The sequence below is a fragment of the Myiozetetes cayanensis genome, unplaced genomic scaffold (assembly GCF_022539395.1).
Source record: "Myiozetetes cayanensis isolate MyiCay16 unplaced genomic scaffold, myiCay2020 scf51, whole genome shotgun sequence".
NCBI classification, from domain to species: Eukaryota; Metazoa; Chordata; class Aves; order Passeriformes; family Tyrannidae; genus Myiozetetes; species Myiozetetes cayanensis.
In genome coordinates this window covers 411,573-439,402 of record NW_026087754.1, presented here as the reverse complement: position 1 = coordinate 439,402, position 27,830 = coordinate 411,573, and the positions used below count along the sequence as shown (strand labels likewise).

Below are 27,830 nucleotides of genomic sequence, written 5' to 3'. Positions count from 1 at the left end.
TGCTACCAGAGGGGGGGTCTTCAGGGCCCCCCAAAATGAGAGGAGGAGGGGGCCGAGCCCAGCGGGCAGGACGGGTGGGTTTGTCAGGGCCCCCAAGAGAGATGAGAGGCAGGAGGGGTGCCAGGGCCCGAGGAGGGGGCCGAGCGCGGGAGGACAGGTGGGTTTGCCAGGGCCCCCAAAATGAGAGGAGGAGGGGCCGAGCCCAGCGGGCGGGAGGGTGGGTTTACCAGGGCACTGCTGGGATGGGGTAGACCCTACAGCTCCCCCCACCCCGCCTCGTGCCCCTCAGACCCTCCAATCCCGCCCCAGAGACCCCCGAACGGCCCCGGGGACCCCCGGAACGGGAGCCACGTGCGATCTCCCGCCACGCCCTCGCCACGCCCCCGTGGGCGGGGCCTCGTCCTTTCGCCCACCATATACGGCGCTGGTGGGCGTGGCCGAGGCGGTGCCGCGCTGGCATTGGCGGGGCGGGGCTTAGTGGGCGTGGTTATGGGTGGGCGTGGTCGGAGGGGCGGGGCCAGAGGCGCCGGTTCCCGTCAAAAGGCGGCACCGGGAAGGGGGTGGGGGCGGCGTGGCGGCACCGGGAGCGAAGGTACCGGGGGGGACAGGGGAGGGGACACCGGGACAGCCGGTGCGGGGCGAACCCCCCGCTCCGTGCCCGAGCTTGGGGGCGATCACCGGGACACCGGTGATGAACGAGGGCGGCTCGAACCGGGGGATCTCTGTGGGTGACAAGGGGTCACCGGGACCGGGAGATCACTGGGGATCACTGGGGCCCCCCCGTGCCGTGATGGAAGGGACACGGGCACGAGGCAACTCCCGCGTGGGCGCTGTCCTTCTGCCTGCGGGCTGGAGGGTTCCCCGGGGGAACGGGGGGCGGGGGGGTGCGCGGAGCTGCCCCGAGGGTTTTGGGGGGGTCCCGGGGGAGAGCTGAGCCTCTCCGGTGAGCTCCGTGCGCTCCCTGGTTGGGGGTCCCGCGTGGGCGCGGGGTTCGCGCTGTTCCCCACCCGGGTTTGTGGGTCCTGTGTGTGTTTGAGCCCCCTGGGGGGACGCCGGGGGTCCCGTGCGAGACCCCCTCCCACCCACTGCCTCCCCTCTGCTGGAGACCCTCAGGGCTTTCCCTGCCAAAGTGGGGTTCCCCGTGGGGTTTGGGGGTGTCCCTGTCCCTCTCAGCCTCTCTGTGGCTCCTGGGGGTGGCTCCTGGTTTTGGGGTGTCGGGGTCCCCACAGGGCTGTCCTGGCTCAGCTCTGACCACCCTTTGCTGGGCCCAGAAATGAGGGTTCACCCTGGAGATTTGGGGTGCCCTGGTGGGGCTGGGGGGTGAGTGTGACTGTCTTGGGGTTGCTTTCCTTTCCCCCCTAAATTCTGGCTGCCTTCCCCCTTCCCGGGCTGGCTGGTGATTCCCTCTGGGGTTGGGGTGAGGGTTGGGATGAACTGGACCCAGTCACGCACCCCACTTTGGTGTGAACCCCCATTTTCCGCTCTGAGCCCCTTCCTGAGCTTCACCACCTCATGAGAAGCCACCCCTGTCCCATCCCTCTGTGTGTCCCCTTTTTGGGGGGGGTTTGAAGCTTTTTGGGGTGTTAACCGGTGTTTTAGGGTTTCCAGCCTGTTCCTTACCCGGTCTCTGACTCAGAGAAGTGCCCGATTAACGATCAGCTCTCGATGCACGTTAAATTAACCTCCCAATTTCCCAATTCAGTGGTTTTTTTGAGACAGACTGGGGGGGGTGGGGGCTGAGACCCCGTGGTGGCACTAATTGCACTCTGTTCCTAATTCCCCAGCGCCTTTCCATCCGCTGGAGGTGGGACTGCCTGGATCAGAGAGTTCCCAGCATAAAAAAAAAGGTACGAAGGAGTGGGGGGGATCTTCCTGAAGCTCCTACATGAGGACCTGGGGGTCCTTCCCAGGTCAGGACGAAGCCCCCCAACCTTGGGGAGTTGTGGTAGGGGGGCTGATAAAGGTCAGGTAGAGATGGCTGAGCTGTTCCTTCCTCTTGTTTCCTTCCCCCCCGCTCCCTCCTTTTTTTTTTTAATTTTTTTTATTTGAGTAAAAGTTTTTTTTCTTCAGAAAGTGGTTTTCAGGAGAAGCGGCGTTTTTGTGGCGTGTCCTCCTCCTCCTCCTCCTCCCCCAGGGTGACTCATCTTCCTCCCAGCCCTGGGTTAAAGGAGCGCCAGCCGTGTCGGGGACACGTGTGTGTGTCCTGTGGGGGCAGACAGACAGACAGACAGACAATCAGACACCTCAGTGTCCTGTTCCGCTCCGTGGAGCCCCCCTCGCTGCTTCCTCGTGGGCTCTGAGAGGGGGGGAACCTGGGGTTGATGGCTTGGGAGGAATCTTTTTAACCTGCCTGCTCTTTGGGGAGGGGGAAGGAAGTCGAGGCTGTAATTACTCATTTGAATAAAACCTCTTCTGCCTTCCCTGGAGATGGTCAAAAACAGAATTAAACCCGGCTTAAGGGGGGGTTAAAACCGAGTTCAGTGGGGTCTTGTGGTTTGAATGGATCACTTGGGTGTGAATGGATCACTTGGGTGTGAATGGATGACTTGGGAGATCTCCCAGCGGGTTGGGGAACGACAAAAGCACCAAAAAATAGGGTTTTTCACCGGGTAAAGAGCGTGCCTTTAGGTCAGGTGGGTGTTTGTTTCTCCCCCTCCCCATCCCACTTCAGTGGGGTCTTCTTGTTGTGCTTTTGGAGGGGCCTGGTGGGAGTGGGTTTAACTGAGAGGGGGTAAAAAAAAACAAGTGCCAGGCTGAGGTTGGGCAGCTCTGTGGTGTTGGCATGACAGGGCTGTGCCAGCCAGCCCTGTGGCATCAGGGACCCGAGGAGGAGGAGGAGGAGGAGGGAGAGGAAGGCCTGGCAGGTGCAGGGAGTGTCTGCCCCATCTTCCCAAGGTGTGAATGGATCACTTGGGAGATCTCCCAGCGGGTTGGGGAATGACAAAAGCACCAAAAAATAGGGTTTTTCACCGGGTAAAGAGCGTGCCTAGGGTCAGGTGGGTGTTTTTCCCCTCCCATCCTGCTGAAGATGAAATAAGTGGATAATCCAGCCTCTTCCTCCCTTTAATAACTAACCCTGCCCCTGGGTCTCTGTGGGCAGAGGTGCTCTCAGGAGTAATTTTTAACCTCCCGTGCCTGAGCTCAGTTCGAGGGGATCTGTCTGAGCAGGGGAGGTGACAAATCTTCACCTGTTGGTGCCAAGGGAGCTCCAGGGGGAAGGGGACACGTTTTGGGGTCCCTGATGACACCCCCCCACCCCTCCCCAGTCCCACTGTGGCCACTGAGGAGGATGAGAAGGTGAGGAAAGCCAAGGAGGGGCTGCTCCAAGGGATGAATTAAATCCCACTCCTTAGAAGGGGATTAGTGTGTTAATTCTGTGTATAAATTAATGTATTAATATTTTTAATTTATATTTCTAAACATATAACTATATATAAATATATATAAATATTTAATATATGTTTATAAACATATAATTATATTTCATAATCACTATTTATAAATATATAACATATATATGTATATATAATTTATATATAAATATATATTGTATATACATATATATTATATATATGTATATATACATATATAAAATATATATGTATATATAATTTATAATTTATCTCATAAATATACAATTACTAATTAATATGATTAATAATTTATAAATTGCTAGTTTAGTATCGTTAATAAATATACATTTCTTCACAATACAATTAATAAATTGATATAAATTTCTTTATTGTACAATAAACACATCAATAGAAATTTAGTATAGTCAATAAAGTAATATAAATTTATTTCTCACAGAATCAATAAATTAATATAAATTTGTAAAAAATAATATAATATAAATTAATATAAATTAATAAATTAACGTGTTAATTCTGCATTTAAATAACGAGGGAATGGTTTAAACCAAGGTGTGAGGGCAGCAAAAATCCAGGCAGGTGGGGAAGGTGGAGACTTTTTTAAAATGGTGCTTCTCAGGGGGGATATGACCTGAAGAAGGAGAAGCCATTGCTGATGGAATGATTCTCCTGCTGAGGCCAGGAGAGCTCAGGGTGGGACATCGGGACATTCCCAGTGCCCCCGAGCAGCTCCCACCTCCATCTCCACCTGCTGACTCAGCTGCTCCTCAGTCACATTCCCCTTATCAGCCTGGTGCCAGCCCGGTTTTGCCCCTCGTAAATGGGAACTGGGGTGTAAAAGTGATGAAAAGCAGTACTTGGGACCTTTATCTGCCCCATCTGAAGCCGTTTCCTCATTGCCAGGAGTCCATGGTGTCTGCCCAGGACCTGCTGACGTGACTCCCGAGCCACCAGGACGCTGGTGAGTGAACTCCCCACCGTGCTGATCCTGCAGTCCTGATGCCTTCCTGCCTGCCCTTTCTCCTGAGAAGTTTTTTTTTTTGCTGTTTTCCCCCCACCCACCCTGAGGGTTTCCACACCGGGGCCTGCCTTCTCCTTTTCACCCCATTCTGGGAACGCCGCCGCTCCCTTCCCGGCTCCCCCGTGGGTGCTGCTCCGCTTTCTCCCTGCCAGGCTGCACCAAACACCAGCTCCTGCTCCCTCAGCGCTCCCACTCCTTGGGCAAGGGGCCTCCCATGATGGACCAGCACCCATGAGGAGGGGGGTGATGATTTCCTTGCCCGCCAGGTGCCACCTCGGGCGGGTCACCCCCCTGCCAACTGACGGATCCCAGCTCTGGGGGTCTCTCAATCCTTCTGTGCTCTCCCTAGGGCTGGTGCTGACAGGGGAGGGCACCTCAAAAACTCTCCCCTCGCAGCCCCACAAACAACCCCCCTGCTCAGAGGGCAGATAAGATACGGTCAGGTCTATATTTAGACTTTGCTTAGCCCTGCGGAACTTGTGGCGTGTCCTTGAGCTCACCTGGGTGTCCCCAGAGGGGGACAGCGAGTCCTGCCTGCCACGTGGTGCCCCTGGGAAACACCAGCTGGGGAGCACCTGGCTCCTTCCACCTGCCCCTGGTGCCCCCTCAGGCTGGAGATTTGGTTTAGCTCAGTGTTGTTTTCCCACCAGGTAAAGAGATTTTTGGGGGTTGCTGTTGTTGTTGTTGTTGTTTCCGTAGCCTGGCTTGGGCTGAACGTGAAGTTGCTGCTCAGTTCCCCAATCCTGAGCTTAAATCTCTGGTCTGGGAGCTCTTCCATGAGGAGGAGAGCCCTCCTCAGCAGAGTTTTCCTGCTGGGTTGCTTTCCTTCGCTGTTTTCTCCTGGCACTGGGGTGTGCAGGCAGCTCCTGTGCTCCAAGGAGAGTCCATCCAGCCTTTCACTGCCTGCTTGGACACTCAGGGAATTCCATGGCCTGGTCAGTGCTGGACAGAGGAGGAGAAACCTGGCTTTGTGCTCTGCTGCTGCCCAGGGTGTCCTCCTTGTTGCACACAAAGAGCCAGGGCACAAAAATTGGTGGTTTGGCCCCGTTTGATGCTTGAACTGTGAACTCTCAAGAGGGCTCTGGGTGCTCCAGGGTGAGCTGAACTGAGAGGGCTGAAAGTGTGTGTGGGGGAAATCACTCCAGCTCATCCCTGGCAAGGAGAAAAGCAGAATTACCCAGCAATTTCTGGGGAGAGAGGAACAACTTGAAACCCTTCGGTGCTCACCCACTCGCTTCCTCAAGCGGCAGGAAAATTGCCAGGGAAGGAACAGGGCAGGGCACGGCTCTGCCTCGCTGTCACGTGCCCCTGCCTGGGCTCAGCTCTCCATTTACCTGTCAGCTTGTCCAGACAGGTGGGAGAAGCAGAGACCTGGCAGCCAACTCCTCCTTGGCACGCTCCTGGGACAGGGAATTGCCCTCCTGCCCCGGGAGAGCAGCCCAGGGAGGGCCAGGGGCTCAGCAGGGCTCGGTTTGGGGGGGTCTGACCCTTCTTTGGGGGTCCCTGATCTGCAACAACAGGCTGTGGTTCTGCCCCAAAGCTTCGAGGGGAAGCCAGCAATTAATGGGAAGGTTTAATGGGATTGTTTTATCTTCCATCTCCCCGGTGAGGGGTGACACACAGGGGTGTCCTCTTGGTTTGGTTTGACTTCTGGGTTTTTTCTCCTTGCTCTTTTTTTTTTTTTTCTTCCCCCTCCTTCTGGCTCTTGATCCCTGGCTGCTTGCATTTCTAGTTGTCCTTTAATCAGCTGATAAAGATCTGCTGGAAAATCGCTGCTGGTGGCTCTTAAGGAGGCTGGAATTTGTCGGGAGAGCTCGGGCTGGAGGGAGGTGGTGTTGGGAGGCAGAAAGCAAAGATTGAATGCAAGCAGTGAATGAGAGGATGTCACTGCACCAGGCTGAGCTCCCAGAGCTTGTGCCCAAGGCAGGGGTTGTCTCTGAGGAGCTGAGAGCTCATCTGATCCCTGGGGATCTTCACCTGTAGCTCCACACAGTGCAAATTCTCCTGGCTCTGGGATAACCTTGGAGATGACACCACTTGGGGTGGTTTTTTTGACCCCTTAATTGGAAATATCCCACTGGGAGGCTCCTGCTCTGTCTCTTCAGTAAAAGTGGGTCCTGGATACACTGATTTTTGGGTCCAGTCTTGCCCAAAATCTGACATCTCCTGTGCTTCCCACTCGAAGCCAGCGGTGAGACTTCCAGTCCTGTCGTGCTGGATTTTGGGAGCTGATTTTTTTTTTTTTATTATTATTATTTCCTCAGTAAGGTTCTGGCAATGCCACTTCTTGTCTGCTGTAATGCCAAATTCCTGGGAAATCTGTTGGTGGGGAAGCCTCCTGGCCTTTATCTAGGGCTGGTCAAGGCTTGTGTGTCTGTGGTGTTGGTTTAGGGTGACTAATCCATCACCAATCAACCTCTCTCCATCTCTTCCTGCTGCCCCAACTGCACCTTTCTCCATGTCAGGGTTTCCCCACCCTCATAAATAAAATGCCTTACAACCAACTAAGAAATAACTGAGTGGAAAAAAAAAAAACCACTGCAGCTGGAGCAGCCAGGTGGATGCAAAGGGACTTTATTTTTAAGTGATTTGTCCTCTTTGATGAGGTGGGTTTGGGAGTAGCTTGGGCAATCCTGCAGCAAACCGACAATCACAATCCAGGACGGGTCAGCCAAAGCCATCAGGGCTCTGGTTTCTGGGAATGTCGTCCCTTCTATCACCTGGAATCTTTAGTAAATGAGTTTATTGTGTCAAAGGCCACTGGGGCAGAGCCTGCCGTTGATCTTTCCCACTCTGTGAATCCCAAGACCTTGAATCCTGGACTCTTTCCCCCCAGGAGCTCGGGGCTGGTTCCTTGCAGAGAGAGGAGCTGGAATATCCCCAGTTGAAAGAGGAACCACGAGGATCATCCAGTCCAGCTCTGACCCCAAAATCCCACCAGGTGTTTTCCAAACCCTCCTGGAGCTCTTGGCTGTGCCCACTGCCCTGGGGAGGCTGTTCAGTGCCCAACCACCCTCTGGGGGAAAAAAACTTTCCCTAAAATCCAACCTAAACCTCCCCTGGTGCTGCTGGAGAGCCTGGCCTGGCTTAACAAATGTGCTTTTAGGCAGGGTTTAAATTCCCCTGCTCAGCCAAGCCCCAGTTCCTCTCCCAGATCGGGGGCTCACCTTCAGATTGCTCTTTCCAGGGAGACTTCTGCAGCACTTTGCAGCTTAATCAGCTGAGTTTTCCCCCCTCCCATCTCTAGCAAAAAGCCCAGGGTGGGCTCGAGGCGGTAAATGAAGTGGTTTCAGTGCTCAGGTGGCTGGGGGTTGCGTGGCTTCCTCTCTGGAAGGGAACCTGTTTGTAAATATTTCGAAATCAGGGAGAAGCTCCGAAGGAGTGTGGTATTTCCCACGTGTAGGGACAGCTCCTTTCTGCTGGGCCTTTCCTGAATTTGTTGGAATAGGAGAGGGAAGGACTCCTTGGGTGCCCCTACCTTGGATTTGGGAAACAAAGGGCGGCACAGACGAAGCGATTTGGAGCCAGAGGACGGGACGGTGGAAATCTGGGAAGGGTTCAGGTGACTCCCAAATGTCACAGGGGGGGCATCTGTGGAAATAATTGCTGCTCTGGAGCAGAGTTCTCCCTCTGCCCTGTCCCTGCCATTAGCTGGGTGCAGTGCTGGTGGTTCCTGGGAGGCAGAACAACGGGGATATCAGCCTGGGAATCGTGTTGACTAAGCCAAAGGTGGAGTTTCCACTGGAAGCACTAGCTTGGAGCAATAACTCCTGGCGATAAGAAGTGAAAATGTGGGAGAGGGAGACAGCTCTTGCGTGCTGCTCCCGTCTGCAGCTAAAACTGAAGTGCCTTTGGTCGCTCCAGGCTTGATTTTCGTTTGCTCTGGGATGTTTTTGTGTTGGTGGGTCCCACAGGCAGCTCGGTCGGGGCCCTGTGGGTGAGGCTCGGGCTGAGCTGCCCCAGCCCGTGGGAAGTCATAAAACATGGAAAAAAAACACCTCAAGGGGGACAAACTCTTTCTGTACTTTGTCCCTCTTTCTCTCCTGAGCTAATGATGAACGCTCAGGGCAGGGTCAGTGCTGGCTGAGAGCACGAGCAGTGGCTCCCAGAGCAGCTCTCTGCAGCCTCCCCGAGATAAATCAGAGATATTGAGGCTTCAAATCAAATATTAAGGCTGGAAAAGCCCTCTGAGATCACTGAGCCCAACTGTTCCCCCACCACTGGTCGTGTCCCCCCATCCATGGGGTGGTGGCACTTGCAGGGGTGGTGACACCACCACTGCCCTGGGCCAGCTGTGCCAGCTGTGCCAGCTGTGCCAGGGCCTGGGACCCGCTGTGGCTTCACAGGGATGGGAATTTGGGGTGTCTGGTGAGGTTGGTTCCCCTAAATCCAGGCAGGGCACCCTTGGTGAGTCACAGGGAAGCTGGATGGGGTTGGATCCTTCCTGTGAACTGGGGGCTTGTGCACCTGGAAGCTTCCAAGCTGGGTCGTCCTCTTCCAGCACAGGGACACACAGGCAACAAGAGCAACAGGCTGTGGTGCCAGAGTGCTGAAATCTGGCTGTAAATGCAGCTCTACTGAGTTAATCCAGCCTAACATCTCCCAGCTGCCTTTCCCCCCCACAACCCCCAAAATCACAAACACTCTCCGAGTGGGAGAAAACCAGCCAGGGTTTTCATGACCAACATCCTTCCCCGGGGCTGCTCAGGAAATGAGGCACCCCTGGCCTTCTCCAGGGGATCCCTGGCTGCTTTTTAGGCTGTTGTTGAACCTTAAATGCACTGGGAAAGGGTGTTGTGTGACTGCCAGGCTGGTTTTTTCCCCCCCACCCGTGGTTTCCTGCTGTCCCCGTCCTGGGGGTGCCCTGGCACGGGCGTGTTTGATCTGCCCTGCTCTTTGCTCCATCGCTTGGCAAACTCTCACCCTTCCCTCTGCTGGTTTCCCTGGCTTTACCCCTGGAGCAGCAGAGTGTGGGAGGTTAAAATGCAGCAGCCCCTGGGGGGTGTCAAGGGGCAGTTTGGGGCCCTTGGTCATGGTCAGGGATGGTTTGGGAGCTGGTTCCAAAGGATCAGCCCAGAATATATCCACAGGGATCATTGAATCCAACTCCTGGCTCGCACAGAACAGCCCCCAAATCCCACCCTGTGCCTGGGAGCGTTGTCCAAACGCTCCTTTGAGCCCTGGCACCGTTGAGGCCGTGACCGCTGCCCTGGGGACCTGCTGTGGGCTCAGCATGGATGTTCCTCCCCCCTCTCTGGGTGAAGAACCTTTTCCTAACATCCAACCTAACCCAGCTCTGTGCCTTTTCACCCACAGAGGTGAGGAAGAGCCCTCCTCCCTCCGCCCCAATCAGGATCTGCACTGAAAAGCTCGCTCAGGAAACCCAAAATTCCGACGGTGACTCCACGCCGGAGGATGCTCCACCCTTCCCAGTGCTGCTTTCTCCCCAGTCCCCCGTGCTGTGGTGCCCACAGGTCCCTCACCAGGGCTGGGACTGGCTGTGTTTCAGGCTGGTTCTTGCCTCCTGGGCTGTGTTTACCCCCCCTCCCAGGGCAGGGCCGGGGGTCTGTGGGCGCTCCGGCGATGCCGCAACTGCGACTCCCCTGGGTTGTTGCTCTTATCGGTTCCAGTGGCCTCTGCTCAGGCTGGGGTGTGCCAGGCTTGCTCATCCTTCTTGGCAGAAGGTCTGGAGACCTGCCCCAGTGTCTGCAAGCTCTTGCATCAAGTCGGTCCGGAGAGGATGTGGGTGCTCGGATGAGGCTGGTGGGGCGGAACGAGGGCAGAGCCTGAGCCGGGCTGGGGCTGAATTTCCCCTTTTCCCTCTTCCCGTGGTCAGCCAAAACCAGCCCCAACGCAGCAAAGACGCAGCAGGGGAAGCTCTGCCAGCTCTGCCAGCTCTACCAGCCCCCTGTCAGCGTTGCTGCTGCCTGAAAAGTCGCTTTCATTTACTCTGTCGAGGGAGAGTTCGACAAAGGACGCGTCGCTCCCGTAAAAATCCCAATGCCACAGCAATCCAGAGGTGCCAGTGGGGCCTCCCGTAGCTCACAGGTCCAGGGGGGCTCGTGCAGCGAGGGCTCTGCCTGATTTCCGTGGTTTTCAGTGACAAATGTGGTGCCAGCGAGGAGTCAGCTTGGAGGCATTTCTGAAGCGGCGCCCGAGCCGTAATCTGGAAATCTGTTTACTTCATTCCTTCCAGCCAGGGCAACAGCAGCACTTGCAAATATTGTCTGCCTTTTACCTGCAACACACGTAAGGATTTGTTGCCTAATTGCAAACGTGAGAGCTCACAAGGAGCTTTGGCTAATGCGGCAGAGAAGGGCTTTGTGAAGGGCCAGGTGGTTTTTTTTCCCTTGTGTGTGTCCCTGCCGTGCCCCAGCTCCCTTGGCCCCTCTCCCAGGTGGTTGAACAGGCTTTTCCCATCTGGGTGGGATGCAATTTGTGCCTGCACTCCAGCCCCCCTGGCTCCTGCCTTGGAGAGGGAGCAGCAGCACATCCACCTGCCTGACAGGTGTTTGCTGGGGGACGAGTCCCTGCACCTTGGGATGGGGGAGGCTGGGTGTGTTTGCAGGGTCTGCAGCTCCTGCAGGGTCTCCTGGTGGCTCTGACACCTTTGGAGAGTAGTTTGGGTAAAGGAAGGACCTTGAAGACCACCCAATCCCACCCCCCTGCCATGGGCAGGGAGCAGCTTCCACTGGACCAGGTTGCTTCAACCTGGCCTTGAGCACTTCCAGGGATGGGGCTTCCTCTGAGAGGTCCATTCCATCACCTCACCATCCTCACAGGGAGGAATTTCATCACAATATCTAACAATCTGTACAGAAATACCTAATAATCTTTACAGAAATACCTAATAATCTGCACAGAAATACCTAATCATCCCTCACAAAGGAGTCGGGGAGGGTGGTGTCGCCTCATTGATAACCCTGGAACCCCAAACCTGGCTATTTGGGGACCGTCCCTCTCTTCCCTTCTGGTTTCCCAGACTCTGGAGGTGACAGCCAAGCTGCTGGAGGGTCTGGGGGGTTGGTGGGAGTCTCAGAGGGCTCAGAGCACACCTTGCTCCATCTGCTCTCCTGTTTGATCTTCGCCGCCGGGGATGCGGCTGCTCCTTCCTAACCACGTTACTGGGAGCTCTGGTGGCTGTAATCGGGTTCAGCTCGTCCCCAGGCTGGCTCACTCCCACCCCACACGACATTTTAGGGAGCCCCCAAGTGCTCCATTCCTCCCCAGGAATGAGATTAGCTCCTGTTCGGGATTTTTTTTCCTGTCTTAAGTCTTTCTGACCTTCCTGAAAGTGATAATTGCGAATTGCTGGTCCCACACCCCCTCACCCTCCAGCTGCCTCCTCGCAGCCACACTGGGGCAGACTGGGAGTGTCTGGGCTCTCTGGGGGTGGGAATTGTCACCTTTCCGTGCCTCTGCCCGTGGTCTGGGGGCGTGAGGGGAGGGTTTCACACCTAATCAAATCCACGGGGGAAAGAAAGGCTGGCAATGAATGAGCTGACTTGCGTCAGGGAGCCAAAACCTGCCGGTCCCGTGGCACCACCAGCCCTTGCCAGGTCTTGCCCAGCTTCCAAAGAAGCTGCAGCCACTGCAGGTGTTGCAGGAGAAATAAAAAAAAAAAAAGTGTTTCTTCCAGCCTAGAAGTGGAGATGAAGGGTGGCTCGAGGGGATCCAGGCTCCAGGAAATCCGGGAGCTTCCCCTGCACGGGCTGGTGCTGAGCTGCTGTGGGGAGCTCCCTCTTCCCAGAAAGCTGTCAGTCCTCTGCCTATAATAAATCTCATGGAAAGCAGCTCAATAACAGGGCTCTGGGGAGCTCCAGAAGGAAATTATTTAATTGTCTTTTTTTTAACCGTGGGAGGGGGGAAAAGGGTTGCTCACATCTTATGAATGGGCTGGTTTGGACTGGAAAAAAGGCCCTTTTTTAAAAAAAGAAAGAAAAAACCCCCAAAAAGGTAAATTCGTTGCCAGAGGTGCTGAGAGGCTGAGGAACATCCAGTTGTTTTTGGCTGTGTGTGGTGTTAATTGAGTGAGCCAGGAGGGCACTAAACCCTCCCTGGGAGCCCGAGGCAGAACCTGGGGAGGGTTGGCTGGCACTGCCCAGGCTTCGGTGGCATTTCACAGGGTTTATTTACTGGGATTTCACGGGGTTTTACTGGGATTTCACAGGGTTTTACTGGGATTTCACAGGGTTTTGCTGGGATTTCATGGGGTTTTACTGGGATTTCAGCCTCCCTCCTGCTCCTTCCAGCCCCGTGGTGGGGGCTTCGCTGGGGGGACAAAGAGGCGGCCACGACTCCGCTCTCACCAACCCCAAAACTGGTTTGGCCTCCCTGGTGCTGCTGGGAAAGAGCTGAGCCCTTCGAACACTTAATTATTCTGCTTCACTTCCAAGAAGTGAAGGGCTTAAATGTCAGGTTTAATGACTGAGCAACCTTTTCCCGGGGGTGGAGGGAAACTCCCCTGTCTCTCCTCCCGCGCTCCCGACGTCACTTCCATCCTGGGGATGAGTAACATTTCCCAAGAAAGCTGGAGATGGTCGAGGCAGCCCCGCCATCCACGTGGGAATTGCATTTGGCACAGGCCTGGGACTCTCCAGAGAGCACCATCACCGAGTCACCTGCTGCTTTTTCGCTCAAAAAATGTGGAAGCAAGAGGTGTGAGGGGGACACCTCGGGGAGGGGGGGATCTGTCTTTTCCTGGGAGTTTCTCCAGGCAGCACCAACCATCAGAACTCCTCTCTGAAGGTACCCCAGGACCCCTGGCTGTGCTAATCTTCAGGGGAGGGAACTCCAAGCTCCTGGGGTGGCTTTGGGAGCATCTCCAGGTGGTGTAGAGGAATTTTTGGGCTCTGTGTGACAGCTCTGCCCTGCCCTGGCAAGGCCCAAGAGGACTCCAGGCTTCCCTGGGTCAAGCAAGAGCTTTGCAGTGAGACTTTAATTGTAGGGTCATCCTCCTTTTTTTTTTTTCCCTCAAATCATTTTTGCTCCAAACCTACTGTCTGATAAAGGGTGTTTAACACAGGACAAGTCCAGCACCAGCCAAATCCTTTGGAAAGCAGCTGAGATGCAGCGAGGCAGCATCTGCCTCATCCCCCCTGGAGAAAACATTCAACCAGGCTTTAAACAATAAAAAAAAAAAGGTTGTCTGGGTGCCATCAGCGTGGAGAGATGCTCTGCATGGCCGAGGGAGCAGGTTCCCACCCAGCAGGTGTTTTCCCAAGGTGTCTCTTGGCTCTGTCCTCCAGCACAGCACTCTGGGGAGGGGGACACACAAAACCCCCCAGCCCTCTTGGCACCCTGGGAAAAATGGGTTGTTTTAGCAAGGTTTCCCAGAGCTGCTGAAAGAACAAAACAGCGTGGAAAGGGAGGAAAAACCTTCCCTTTGGGGTACCCAGGTGATTCCAGTGGGCATGGGAGGAGGAGCAGCATTTGGAGCAGCCACACCCCCCCACACACGCACCTTGGCAAGCTGGATTGTGAGATTTAAACCGATGGGAAATTGCTAGTGAGGTTAAAAGAACACCTCTGGAGCACCTCTCGCTGTCCCCCTTCCCTTCCAAAGGCGCCCCTTTGTTCTCCTCCGGCTCCCGTGGCAACCCCGGCACGCAGAGGGTGACCTGGAGCGGTGCTGGGATATCTCCTGCCGGGATCTGGGCTGAGGAGGTGGGGTGGGAACCAGCCAAGTGGTACCTGAGCTGGCAGGATTAATCTGGGAGATCACCCCACCCTGGAGCACGGTGCTCTGAGGGGCACGCTCAGGCACTCCTTGAGTCACCCATCCTCGGGAGGTTTTGAGGGGCTGGCTCAGATTGTGTCCTTATTTTTTTTTTTTAGGTGTGGGTGGCTCCATGTCCCGGCTCCAGAGCTCCTGGGACGGGCAGCAGCAGAGCATGGCCTATCTTCCAGATCCAGGTACGGGATGTTCTGCTTGGGGTTGGGTCTGGCTTTTCCTGGGAGCACCAACCACCAGGACTCCTCTCTGAAGGTGCCCCAGGACCCCTGGCTGTGCTAATCGTCAGGGGAGGGAACTCCAAGTTCCTGGGGTGGCTTTGGAGGCATCTCCAGGTGGTGCAGGGAATTTTTGGGCTCTGTGTGACAGCTCTGCCCTGTCCTGGCAAGGCCTGAGAGGACTCGAGGCTTCCCTGGGTCAAGCAAGAGCTTTGCAGTGAGACTTTAATTGTAGGGTCATCCTCTTCTTTTTTTTTCCCCTCAAATCATTTTTGCTCCAAACCTGCTGTCTGATAAAGGGTGTTTAACACAGGACAAGTCCAGCACCAGCCAATCCTTTGGAAAGCAGCTGAGATGCAGCGAGGCAGCAGCTGCCTCATCCCCCCTGGAGAAAACATTCAGCCAGGCTTTAAACCAAAAAAAAAAGGTTGCATGATGCTCCTGAATCAGCTCAGAATTTCTCAGCCTGAGATGCACAGAGGGGACAACTCTGTCCTCTGTGTTGGGGAAACTGAGGCACAGGAGGTGCTGGCAGCTCCCAGGGTGAGCTGAGCTGCACCCACAGCCTCGGTGTGTGACCTTTGCCAGGCTGTGGCACCAGGAAAAATTTACAACCTTCATTTCCCTGCTCCTTTTAGAGATACTCAGTGTTCCTAACAGCAAGACAGATTTCCACCCGTGGGTATCACAGGGCAGGGAGAGCCTTTTTAAAGCTCCATTTAATGCCCATTCCAGCGAGCACTGTTTCCTCCCTCCCTCCTTTACAGCCCTGTGGAGGATTTTGGGGTTTTTTTTTTATTATTATTACAAAAACAATCTTCACTTTGAGTCATGTTCAGGTATTTTTTTCCCTCACTTACGGGAGCCGGTGCCGCTTCCTGTCAGAGCACGGGGGAAATTCTCCGCTGCATCTGGGCCGTGTCACCACCTTGCCCTGGGGTTTTGGGGCCAGTTCTGCTCCCCCCCTAACCCCACAAAGGCTTTCTGGAGGAAAAGGGGCGAAGGAAACACTCAGGGCGTGGGGTGAGCTGTAGGATTTCTCCCACGGAGGGCTGTGAGTTTGTTCTGCGGGGTGTGGGGAGGGGGATCAGCCCTGGTTTTAGGGGGGCAGTGGGCACAGCACCGAGCCTGCCAGAGCTCCAGGAGCGTCTGGATGATCCTCTGGGGGCACGGGGTGGAGGTTTTGGGGTGAGGGTTGCACTGGGCGTTCCTTTTGGTCCCCTCCCAGCTCAGCATACCCTGTGCGACCCGCCTTTGGTGGTGGGGTGGTGGGGGTGAGAAACCCCCAAAAAATCCTTTATTTGCCTCTTAATTGGCTTTTTTTTGCCAAAATAAACCCCTGGCTTTGATCTCTTTTCCCCCATCCCCCAGACATGGAGCCAGGGGCTGCCAGCACCTCCCTGCCCGACCCCGACTGCGACCGCAACGTGCCCCGGATCTGCGGCGTCTGCGGGGACAGAGCCACCGGCTTCCACTTCAATGCCATGACCTGTGAGGGCTGCAAGGGCTTCTTCAGGTGAGCAGGAATCGGGAATGAGGCGCTGGAAAGCGATGCCAGGGCCTGGGGGGGTCTGGATGGCCCCGAATCAGCAGTGCCCTGGCAAGCCAGGAGGACCAGCGGTGCCCCGGGGGTGAGGGAGGGGATCGTCCTGCTCTGCATCTGCCACTTTGGGGTGGAAAAATGTGAGATTTGGAGCCGTTGGGGGCTGAGGGCACTGGGTGTGTCCAGCTGGAGAAGAGGAGGCTGAGGGGAGGCGGCAGTTTGGCATTTTGACCCCTGGCCCCAGCGGTGCCCCAGGGCTGACCCGTCCTCATGGGGAGTCCGGGGCACTTGCATCAAGTGAGAGAGTGACTAATTGCTGGTGAAACGAAGGCAGGTGATGATGATGGTGATGATGGTGATGGTGATGATGGCGTGGGATGGGCTGGGAAGAGCCTTGCTCAAGTGTTCTGCACCAGCAAGGTTTACCCCTTCTCAGCTGGGCTCTTTCAGGGCAGCAGCAAAGCCATAACTCCTCCTCTGGCAGGAATTTGGGGCTTTTCACAGACCACAGTTTTCCTGTGACCTGTTTTTTTCAGCCCTGGCCAGCTTTTCCTCATCCCATTTTCCCCCCCAATTCCTGCTGCTAAACCCTTCTTCCAGGTGCTCTCTCCTGCTCTGCTCTGGTCTGGTCACCCTGTGGTGACAGCAGGCTGGCTTTTTTGGCCCCTGGAATGGCCAGTGCCCCTTTCCTGAGTGGGAAGTGGCTCTTACACCCCCCTGAGCCCCAGCTGTGTTGTGACACCCCTGGAATCCTGCAGGACCCTCACCTGGCACAGCATTTCTGAGCAGACAGCGCTGTGTGCCAAGCTCTGCTCTCTAGCCAGCCCTTCCTACCCCAGTCAAAGCCTTTACTTTCAATTTAAGGCTGTTTCTAATTTTCAATCTCGCTTTCCAGGCACGCTCTCTTCAGATCTCGGTGCGTTCCCCTCTTGTTTACACTGGCTTGTTTACACGCCTTTTTTTGATCCCTGAATGAATTAATTCTCGCTGCTGCCTCAGCTCTGAAGTGCTTCCTGCTGCTGGCAGAGCCTGGACACTAAAACTGCCCCAGGGAAGCTTTGCCTGCCTCGGGGTTTATAACACACCGTGTCCACTCGCTGGTTTTCAACCTCCAAGCTCGAGGATCTTGGAGGAAATCACCACCCTGGGATCCATTTCTATGGAAAATCATCAGCCAGGGCTGCAGGAGGGTGAACAGCTGGGAATATCGTGGGAATATCAGAGCCAGGGGCTGTCTCCCAGCTTTTGCTGGGTGAATCTTGGCTGTGAGGTTCCTCCCTCCCTCCCTGCCGTGCCTGGAGCCTCGCGCGGGTGGCGGAGGGACACAAACCGAGCCTTGCCTGGTGGGGATGGCACCAGAACTGCTGCAGGACCCCCCTGGTGGCTCTCACCTTCCTCGGGGATGGAGCTGGGACACGGTTTCCCCCCTGCTCAAAGTCCCCCAGGAGGTCCTGGGGTTTAATGACCCCGTTAATTAGGAATTTATTGGCACCCCTGGGCGCACGTAGCCCTGCAGCGCCAACGGGCTGTTGGCTCTCGCCTGGCTTCAAAGTCCAGCTTGCTGCTGATGCCAAGGGCAACAGGGGCCTTTTATTGGGCCCTGCTGTTTGCTCAGGAGCTCCGAAGCAGCACCTGAGCCAGAGGGATTTTTATTCCACGGCCCCTTTGGCTTCGCTGGTTCCTCCTGCGGGTTCCCCCCGGGGGCAGCGACCCTTTCACCCCCGAGATGGGCACCCTGAGAGCGCCAGGGCCGAGGGGTGACGTTGATCTCCACACCAGGGGAGCTCTGTGCCCATCTCCCACCCCCTAGGAGCAGCCCCCCACCACCTCAGAGCTGTCTGCCAAACCCACTCCGTGCTGGCTCCCACCCCAAGAGGCTGGCGTGGAGCAGGGAGGGAGCCTCGTTATTTTTAGCAGCCTGGGATTCTCAAACCAGCCTTGAAATGGCTGGTTCTGGTGTTTTTATGATTATGAAAACACCACCCCCCCACTCCATGGAGAGCCAGACGGCGTGAGTTTCTGCTTGGGGGTCCAGCAGCCCCTCCCTTGCCCTGCTGGTGGCACTGGGAGCCACTGGGAGCCACTGGGAGCCGACTCGGAGGGGCAGCAAAGCAGCTCCCGTGCCCTGGCCTCGCAGGAACTGCAATTTTCATTCCAAACCCATAATGTTGGCTTGCCCTTGGCCACGGGACATCTTTCCCTGCCCGAGGGCCTCGTGTTTCTCTGGCTTGTTTGTGCATTCCCCAGCCTTGCCCTGGGCTGTGGGGGGGAAAAAGATGAGCTGCCCTGCTGGCCCCAGAGTTGTTCCCCTCAAAGGGGGGGTGATTTTTGGGGTGTTCAGCTCCAAATCTCCGCTTGCCCTCAAGCTTGTCCCCGTTCTTGGGGCAGCAGATTCGCTGCTGACCTTGGAGAAAGGGGAAAACCCAGGGGAAAAGCTGGAGTTTGCCAAGCTGAGAGGCAGGGGCTGGGTGGGACAGGGATTTCATGGCATGAGGTGGGTTAGGGAGGGCTCTGCTCCTCTAATAATTTTCCTAAAAGCATTTATTCATGTCAGGTGGAGAAGGGAGAGCAAAGCTTCTTTGTTGGCATCTCCCCTTCTAAAATAGCTTCTAATTACATGCTGCTGGCTCTGCAGCCCTAGGACATGTTTTATATTTATATTTATATGTATATTTATATTTATACCCTCCAGTCATGGCTGGGGGGGCCCCCTCAGTGTCACCCCCTTTGGTGCAGGGGTTGTGCCCCATCAGCTCAGTCTTGCAGAGGGGTTTTGGTGCTCCAAGAGGGGCTCTTTGTGGCAGGAGGCTCCTCATCCTGAACTCAGCAGTGATTTGGGGGCAGATTTTGGGATTCATGGAATCCCAGAACGCTTTGGGGTCGGGAGGGAGCTCAAAGCTCATCTCGTCCCACCCCTCTGGTGGCCAGAGGGACACCTCCCACCATCCCAGCTTGCTCCAAGCCCCCTCCAACCTGGCCTTGGACACTTCCAGGGATGGGGCATCCTTTGGGAAATCTGCTCCAGGGCCTCCCCACCCTCACAGGGGAGAATTTCTTTCCCAATATCCCATCCCTCTGGCAGTGGGAAGCCATTCCCCCTTGTCCTGTCCCTCCAGGCCCTCATCCAAAGTCCCTCCTGGCTCTCCTGGAGCTGCATCTTCCCCTGGGAACATCCCCACTTCACCTTTCCAGCCTGGCAGCACCCAGGGCTTGGGTTTGCCTCCCTTCCAAATCACCTCATTTAAACCCAGGCACCTTGGGAAACCTTCCCAAAATCCGGAGAGGAGCTTTGGAACTTCATCCAAGGCAAAGTGACACCTCCAAAGGCGCTGGAGAAACTGCCCTTCTGATGGAAGCTCTGCCTGGAAAGTGCCATTTTAGTGCCTCTCACCCTGCAGGAAGGGCCTCCTGGGAGCTCTGGCTTTGACCTTTGTCCCTGGAAGGTTTTTTGGGCTCTGACCCTTCGACCCTTTGTCCTTGGGAAGATTTACAGCCCCGACTGCAGCGGTTGCTTCACATGGCACGGTGTGGTTTTGGTGGAAGAGAGGCTTGTTATTTTAAGGGTTGTTTCTCTTGTAGCCTGCAGTGAGATTTCTTTTTCTCCTGCACACACAAACATGTGCTCCAGCCAGTTCTTCCAGCAAAGCCAGGCCTAAAAGGTGGGTAAATGTTTAATAACACGGCCCCCACTCTGGTTTCTTTTGTTGCTGGGGGGGGTTTGGTGTTTCTCTGCAATCCTTCCACCCTTCAAAATACCTGTCCAGATCCAGAAAGCTGCCTTACCCACCAGGTTGGACAGGGCTTGGAGCAACCTGGCCTAGTGGAACAAGATGGGCTTTAAGGCTCCTTCCCACCCAAACCCTTCTAGGATTAAGCTGTGGTTGAACCCCTTGGCTGTGTCCTTGTATGAAGTTCTCCTTCTCCACGCTGTCCAGCAGTGCCTGAACCTCTTACTCAAAGCTGTAGATGCCTCCAAACCAGGTGCAGCCTCTCCAGCTTCACAGAATCCCAGAACGTTCCCAGTGGGACGGGAACCACCAAGTCCAGCTTTTAAGGGAATGGCCCGTACAGGGGTTGACCCCACACCTTTGGTGTTGTTAGGACCAGGTTCTAACCATCTGAGCTCATCTCAGGGCCTCCTCTTGGCCTTCTCCAGCTGGACAGAGCCAGCTCAGAGACACCTCCAGCCCCTCTGCAGGGTTTTGCCGAGCGGGAGCCGCGTTCATCCTCCCGTCTCCTCCAAGGGTTTGGAGCAGCCTCTTGGAGAGCCAAACCGGTGCTGATCAGTTTTTTTCTGCCCCTCCCCAGGAGGAGCATGAAGAGGAAGGCCATGTTCACCTGCCCCTTCAACGGGGACTGCAGGATCACCAAGGACAACCGGCGGCACTGCCAGGCGTGCCGGCTCAAGCGCTGCGTGGACATCGGCATGATGAAGGAGTGTGAGTACCACCCCAGCTCCAGCTGGCCATGCCCACTCCCCTCTCTGTCCCCAGGGCTGGGAAGGGCAGCCCAAAACCCGAACAAACCTCCCAGGACTCGAGGAGGGGTTTGCAGAGGGCAGGGGGTGTGGCGGGTTAATCGTTGAGAGGGGCTCGTTTCATGACCTGGAGGGATCCGGGAGTTGCTTTTCCCGGGGCCAGGCGGTTTCTCCTGGCTCTCCAGGGGCATCAGTTTTTTGTGGGAGCATCCAGGGAGGTTTGAGGTTGATGCCTGGGCACGCTGGTTGATCCTGTCAGAGACAGGAGGGCCGAGGGCCTCTCTCCTCACGCCAAAGGGCGCTGGTAAATCTGCTGGTTAAATTAATTTTAGGCCCGAGTTCGGATTTGATTGTGGGGTTTAGGTATAGAAAAAAACACCTCCTGACACCTAAAGGTTGTGTCCATGCCTAAAACATATCGATGCTTTTATCAGTTGCTACAGAAGGACATTTTTCTGAGTGTTTTGGGTTTGGGCAGAATGTCTCCTGTGTCCTCTCTGCTTGGAGCAGAAAGTGGGTATTTTTGGTTATTTTTGTGGATATTTGTGGTTATTTTCCCACCAGTTCTCTTTCAGAGGGGCAGTCCTGCAAATTCCAGTGTCCATGTGTTTTCCCTTACCCTTTGTGTCCTGAGTCTGGGCAAAGAAATTCATGTCCATTGGTTCTAAATCACATAGTTCTCTTTCACTAATTAGTGTTCTATCTATTGGTTATTGATTTCTCACTGTTTATATTAATTAGTCCATGCTTTTAGTCATTTTAATACCTTTTTTCCACTGGTAGGGACTTTCCAACACAAAGACTGAGCCTTTGTTGGCCTCTTCTTTGTCTTCTGCTCTCTGTAAGATGTCCTCGTGGTCCATAAATTCTGCATTCCAGATTTCCACCTTCAGCAACCCATCTTTCCCTCCCTAGCTTTGTACATTGAAGCAAATCAGAGTCAGTTTATCAAAACCTCGATTTAAATTAAGACTTTAATTACCTTCAATTAAAACTCAATTCTCCCAAGCTGTGTTCCCACAAAAGCACCTGAGACGACAACTTTGCTAAATGCTGGCCGAGAGCAATTTCAGGATGGCACACTACTTGTAATTAATATATATTGGCTATGATTAATTAAAACAATGAATTAGAAGTTCATTAAAACTATTAACTACAATTATTTAAAAGTTCCATCCTTTCCAGCAGAGCTGGGTTGTGTTTTCCTCCTCTGTAGCTCCTTTTTTTTTGGGGGGGGGCCCTGCCATGTGGGTCCCTCCAGCCACGTGCACAGCAGAGACTTAAACAAACAGCAGAGGGGAAGCAAAGTAGTTTTTAACCCAATCCAAACACTCTAATGCTGCCCAAATATTTATTTTCCTCGGCTCTATTTATGGATAAGCAGCTTTTAAAAATAAAAAACGTGTCTGACGTGCTCCCTTCCTACGTCCCGGGTCCCCGGGAGGAGGTCGGAGCGTTCAAACCCGATAAAGCAGCTCCTGCTGGGAGATTGTGGGCAGGGGGTGTCCATGCACCTGGAATTCTGGAAAATGGAAGGGGTTTTTCTTGCCTTTTGGGGTGAGCAGGGCCTTGGTGCCACGGGGTGCCACCCAAAAGCCTCCGGGTGCTCCGGGAAACCGGGACGTGGAAGGGTTTGTAGGGAAGCAACACCCCCAATTTTCCACGGTCCTAAAGATCCCTGATGAAGAGGAAAAAAATCTCTGGATCTTATTCCTTTAAACCAGAGGGAGAAAAAGGCCACACAGGGCACCTGCTGTGTTTTGGGGAGCACGAGGAGCCTGGCTCGTCATTCCAGGCTGGTTTGGAGCTGACGAGGGAGATGTGTTGAGCTGCACTGATTATTCAGGTCAGGCTGGAGAGTTCCTGGGCAGAGGTTGCTCCAGGTGCCAGGGAGGGGCATGTTCTCCACGTTAGTTAACGTGTAAGTGACCCCCATCAGCAAACTGTGACTGTGGATTAACCAAAACCAACCCCACGGGACTAAAAATAGCCTGGCCTGGACTTTGCTGCCGGAGAGGCCGCTGTTATTTTTGGACTGAACGAGGCATCTTGAAGCTTTGGGGGGATGGGGGTGTTGGTGTCTTCCACGAGGCTGTTGTTTGTGTTGTTTGGGAATGTTCCTGTCACTTGGGAAGGGCAGCTCTCCAGCCTAGGGGTGCCTCTGACTGCCCCTGTTCCCTTTCCTGCTGCTTTTTCCCGGGATGATGATGGGTTTTGAAGCAGGGTGGGCTGGTGCTGAACTATCCCACCTGCTGTACCAGTGGTTTAGATGGCCAGAAAATGGGGTGGATCGGGGTGGAATTACTCCTTCCCTGCAAAACTGCCCTTTTCCAGCAGCCTGCAGCTGAGGAAGGGACATCCAGCCCTCGGGGGTCGGATCCACACCCGTGGGGTGGGGTGTTGGATGATGGGCTCCCTCAGGGAATTCCCCTCCCAGCATCTCTGCCCCTTCTCCCCCAGCCTTTAAGAGCTCCTGTGTTCCCAGTCTTCACGTGCCCTCCAGGGAAGGTGGTGCCAGTCAATCCCAAGGAAAAGGCTTGCTGGGATGTGGCTGGAGTCACATCCAGCTGGTGCTCAGCACCCTCCCCACCAGGTTTGGTTTATGATCCCAGGGGTGAAAAGCCCCAGAGGGGAGGAGAACAAAAACCAGAACCAAACCATCATCTCAGAGCAAGGGGAGAGGGGCAGAAATGGGAATGATTTTCCTGGAATTTCCCTGGATGCTCAGGAGGGGAACAGGGAGGCTCCAGGGAGCAGGAAGGGTTGTGGCTGTGTAGGGTGAGGGTGAGTAGGGAGGGACACAACCTCTCCTCTACTTCCCAAAGAGGTGGTGGCCCTCAAAGCCAAGACATCCCTGCTGCTCCAGGCTTGGGATGTGTCATTCCCGAGCCCTGGAGCCGCTCCCAGGCCCCGGCACTCCCAGACATTTCCTAAACTTCCTTTTTTCTTTTACATTTGGTTGCTCTTTCCTGGTTGATGGAGCCTTTGTGCTCCACACACACACACACACACCCCTCCAGCACTTCCAAGCCCCTGGTTTTGGCCAGGGGTGCAGGGTTGGATCCTCATCTGCATCCTCGTGCTCCACAATCCCGGCGTTGGCTTTCCCTGCTCGCCTTGTGGCGTCTCCTGTGTCTGGCTGGACGTGGTGGGCAGATGTTATCTCGGCCTCCACACGGATTTGGGGTCAGGGCAGCCCACAGAGGCTGTGCCAGGAGCCTGTGGCCGGATGGCTCTGGCTGGGTGCTTGGAAAGCCGGGAGCTGGGATGGGAGCTGGGATCTCAGTGCAGGTGTTGAGCCCTGTGCTCCCACTCCCATCCTCCTGTGAGCCCAAATAAGCATCGAGTCCTTTTTCCCAGTGCTTTATAAAGCAGTGGAGGTGTGTGGGGGTCACTGCACTGATGTCCCTCATCCATGTTATCCCTGCTCTGTTGGGAAAGCTGGATCCTCCGGCACGGAGCCTTTCAAGTTTGCTGCTCATCACCAGAAACAGCCCCTGCCAGGCTGAGAAATTCCACTGCCAGCCTGGTTGAGGGCTGGAGTCCCTAAAAGAGGGTGGGAAATCCCAAGCTGACTTCCCCTGCAGTCCAGCACAGAAACATCCTTATCTTTTCCAACCCGCTCCAGGGATGCCTCCTAATATTCCTGGCATCATGGAATAGTTTGGGTTGGGAGAGACCGATAAAGGTTCATCCAGTCCTTGCAGGATCTGATGCGACCTCTCGGCTCTATCTGCTCATTCCCGTCCCTCCTGAGACTTTCTGGTGCCCTCTGAGGTTGTGCAAGCTTGAAAAAGGGATTGGAAAAACACCCCTGGCTAAAGGAGCAGGGACAGCAAAGGGCTCCTTGCCCCGAGCCCCGAGGCTGCAGCTCCCTCTGCCCTTCGCCAACCTCCCGGCCCGAATTCCACCTCTGACTCGCCCGCCCGCCCCGGAGTCAAATCTCCTCAGGCAGGGCAGGCTGAGCCACCTCGGCATCAGATAACACGCTTGGGGTTTTCTGCAATGCCTGGTGAAAGGGCTAATAACAGCCTGAGGAAGGGGAATTGCTATTTTTAGGTGGATTGTGTGTGCTACCGAGCGCTTTTCGGGAGCGGGCGACGCGGCCGCGGGGATGGAGGTCGGACCCAAGAGGTCTGTGCAGGCTCCCTTGTGCTTTGCTTCTCTTTCAGCCCTCTCAGGGCTCCAAGATCTTTTTTATAAAGTTAAGGTTTGAGCCCAGATTGTCCGTGGCTGCTCCCCTTCCCTAAATAAACGGGACAATCGCTCCGAGTCCGACCCTCGGCTGCTTCCGAGGGCCATCCCCCCTAACACATAAACACCATAAACACCCACCCCCGGGAGTGGGGGATGTTTATGTGTGCCCTTAGCTTAAACACAAGGTTTAGAACTCCCCTGGGGATGCTGCAGAAGTGCTGCTGGATCCCCAGGCTGGCAGCTGGAGGGAGGGGGGGGAGGCTGAGCAGAGCTGTGCCGGGCACCGGAGCCGGGTGAACCCACTGACCCGAGCCGGGCGGGATCAGGATTTCTTGTCCCCTGGAAAGCACAGAGCAAACAGCAAGGCATGTGGCAGTGCTCATGTGGCCTTATCTCACCCAGACCTTGCCTAAAAGCACCATAAACTGGCGGGCACGGCGGGAAGCCGTGACCTGGCAGCCGAGGTGAGAGCAGGGTGGGGTTGATGAAGGTTCAATAACCGATTATCCAGGTGATGGGGACACTCTCTGCTGCTGCCTGGCCTTGCTCCAGTCCCCCATTTCTGCCCTCCCCTGCCCCCACAGTCATCCTGACGGACGAGGAGGTGCAGAGGAAGCGGGAGATGATCCTGAAGCGCAAGGAGGAGGAAGCCCTCAAGGAGAGCCTGAAGCCCAAGCTGTCGGAGGAGCAGCAGAAGGTCATCGACGTCCTCCTCGAGGCCCATCGCAAAACCTACGACCCCACCTACGCCGACTTCTCCAAGTTCCGGGTACGGCTGGGCCGCCCCCGCCCTCCTGGGCAGCCCCCAGGTGCTCCAAACCCCTCTGACCTCACAGCTCCTCCTCAGAGAGGAGCTCAAAGTGCCCCCCCTCGCTGCTCTGGGCAGCAGGTGAACAAACACCACTCACCCCCCTTTCCCAGCCCTGTTCCTCACGCCCTGCCCTTCTCTTCCAGCCCCCCGTGAGGAGCCACCCCATCAACAGGGGGGCAACAAAGTCCTCCTCTGTCCTCACCCAGGACCTGTCAGAGGAGGATTCCACTGACCTCTTCGGCTCCGATGCCTTCAGCACATTCCCAGGTACCAAACTCACTTCTCCGGGGGTGACAAGGGGAGAAACGCAGTAGTTTGACCTAAACCTGACCCTTCAGACCCTCGTTTTACCTCCTGTGAGGGTTTGTTTAGCTGTAAAAGCCTCCTGGGGGTGTTGCACCATCACCCTGTGAGTGTCTCCCTCTCTGCAGAGCCCGTGGAGCCCCGGATGTTTTCGAACCTGGTCCTCAACGAGGAGAACGACGACAGCTCCTCCATGAACATCGAGTTCTCCCAGCTCTCCATGCTCCCACACCTGGCTGACCTGGTCAGCTACAGCATACAGAAGGTGATCGGCTTTGCCAAAATGATCCCGGGGTTCAGGTGAGACCTTTGCTCCCAGATCTGCCGTCCAAGGCGGTTTTCCGCCCTCGGGAATCCCGTCCTACCCTCCACAGCCGGATCGTGTTCTCTGCTGAGCCTTCACAGCTGTCCCTCAGCTCTGTCCCCTTCCCAGGCCCGGTCCTACTCTGATGTTTTCTGTCTCTCCTCTTTTTTGTGGTTCTCTCCTCTCTTTCCAAACTCTGGAAAATTCACCCGAGCTCTGTCAGCAGAACAGCTCGAGCTGCTGCGCCGTGAGGGGTTCGTGAAGGGCCCTCAGGTCCTGTTCTCCACTCCAAACTGGTGCCCAGGGCGTGGACAAATACACCTGCAGGAACACCTGACACGGGAACCGTGGGGAGGGAAGAGCTGGGATGCCCCAGGGATGGGGTGACCGATGGGTTTCTGTTCCTCTCACCTCAACCTCCCCCCACTCTGTGGTGCAGGGACCTGTCAGCAGAGGACCAGATTGTCCTGCTGAAGTCCAGTGCCATCGAGGTGATCATGCTGCGCTCCAACCAGTCCTTCACCCTCGAGGACATGAGCTGGACCTGCGGCAGCAACGACTTCAAGTACAGGGTCAGCGATGTCACCCAAGGTAAAGCTCCCAGACCCTCTCTCCTGCCAAGGAATCTCGCCCCACCTTCAAGTTCAGGCACAGAAATCCCTTGAGCTGTACCAAAAGTGCCTTTTCCCCCTGTGCCTGCTGTGTCTGAGGAGCTGCTGAGCTCTGGGGGAGATCCCCTTTTCCAGAGCCAGCCGTCCTAAAGGTCCGTTCTCTTCCCAGCTGGCCACAGCATGGACCTGCTCGAGCCGCTCGTGAAATTCCAGGTTGGCTTGAAGAAGCTGAACCTTCACGAGGAAGAGCACGTGCTCCTCATGGCCATCTGCATCCTGTCCCCAGGTAGGGCCCAGTCAGGGTTTGGTGTGTCCCCAAAAAATAGGTTTGGAGTCACCTTGGATATTGGGGGTGGTTTTGGGAAGATTTTGAGCTGTTGGAGCATCCAAACGGGGTAAATGAAGAGAAGGAAGGACCTTGAGGGGCTGAGGGCACTTGGTGTGTCCAGCTGGAGAAGAGGAGGCTCAGGGGAGACCTCAGTGGGGTCTTCAACATCCTCAGGAGGGGCAGGCCCTGAGCTCTGCTCTGGGGGGACCAGGGAATGGCTGGAGCTGTGCCAGGGCAGGCTCAGGTTGGATTTTAAGGAAAGGCTCTTCCCCCAGAGGGTGGTTGGGCACTGCCCAGGCTCCCCAGGGCGGTGGGCACAGCCCCGAGGCTGCCAGAGCTCCGGGAGGGTTTGGATGATCCCTGGGGGGACGCTTAAGGGCTGGGCTGGACGATGCTCGGGGGGGTTCCCTTCCCAACTCAGCATCCGACGTTCCCCAGACCGGCCGGGCGTGCAGGACACGTCGCTGGTGGAGTCCCTGCAGGACAGGCTCTCGGAGATCCTGCAGACCTACATCCGCTGCCGGCACCCGCCGCCGGGGAGCCGCCTGCTCTACGCCAAGATGATCCAGAAGCTGGCGGACCTGCGGAGCCTCAACGAGGAGCACTCGCGGCAGTACCGCTGCCTGTCCTTCCAGCCCGAGCACAGCATGCAGCTCACGCCGCTCGTGCTCGAGGTCTTCGGCAACGAGATCTCCTGACTCGGCTGTCCCCGAGGGGGCTGAGACACCCATGGAGGGTGGGGTCGGGGAGGGGGGGAAAGGTTCTTTTCCTGAGCTGGTTCTTTTCCCAGCCCGGCTCTTTTTCCCGAGCTCCCCGGGCAGGAGTTTTGCACCCCGGGTTTGGTTTGGTGGAAGCCCCGCTTTGTTTTGGCGGGTTGGCAGGGATGGACCCGGATCCGTGGGGTTTTCCCACC

The 27,830-nt window shown here is 55.7% G+C and overlaps 2 protein-coding genes across 2 annotated transcripts in view; one reads left to right on the top strand and one right to left on the bottom strand.

Annotated features, from left to right (window-relative positions):
- Nucleotides 1-27,830, bottom strand: part of TMEM106C (transmembrane protein 106C) — a 159,788-nt gene that overhangs the window by 8,828 nt on the left and 123,130 nt on the right. The window lies entirely within an intron of this gene.
- VDR (vitamin D receptor) lies at nucleotides 543-27,651 on the top strand. Its single transcript, XM_050334258.1, has 12 exons — nucleotides 543-592; nucleotides 1,785-1,847; nucleotides 4,275-4,332; nucleotides 14,230-14,307; nucleotides 15,715-15,859; nucleotides 20,195-20,325; nucleotides 25,145-25,329; nucleotides 25,515-25,638; nucleotides 25,803-25,974; nucleotides 26,418-26,569; nucleotides 26,759-26,875; nucleotides 27,356-27,651. Exons 4-12 carry the CDS (start codon nucleotides 14,244-14,246, stop codon nucleotides 27,613-27,615), a joined length of 1,350 nt encoding a protein of 449 aa, XP_050190215.1. The 5' UTR covers nucleotides 543-592; nucleotides 1,785-1,847; nucleotides 4,275-4,332; nucleotides 14,230-14,243; the 3' UTR covers nucleotides 27,616-27,651.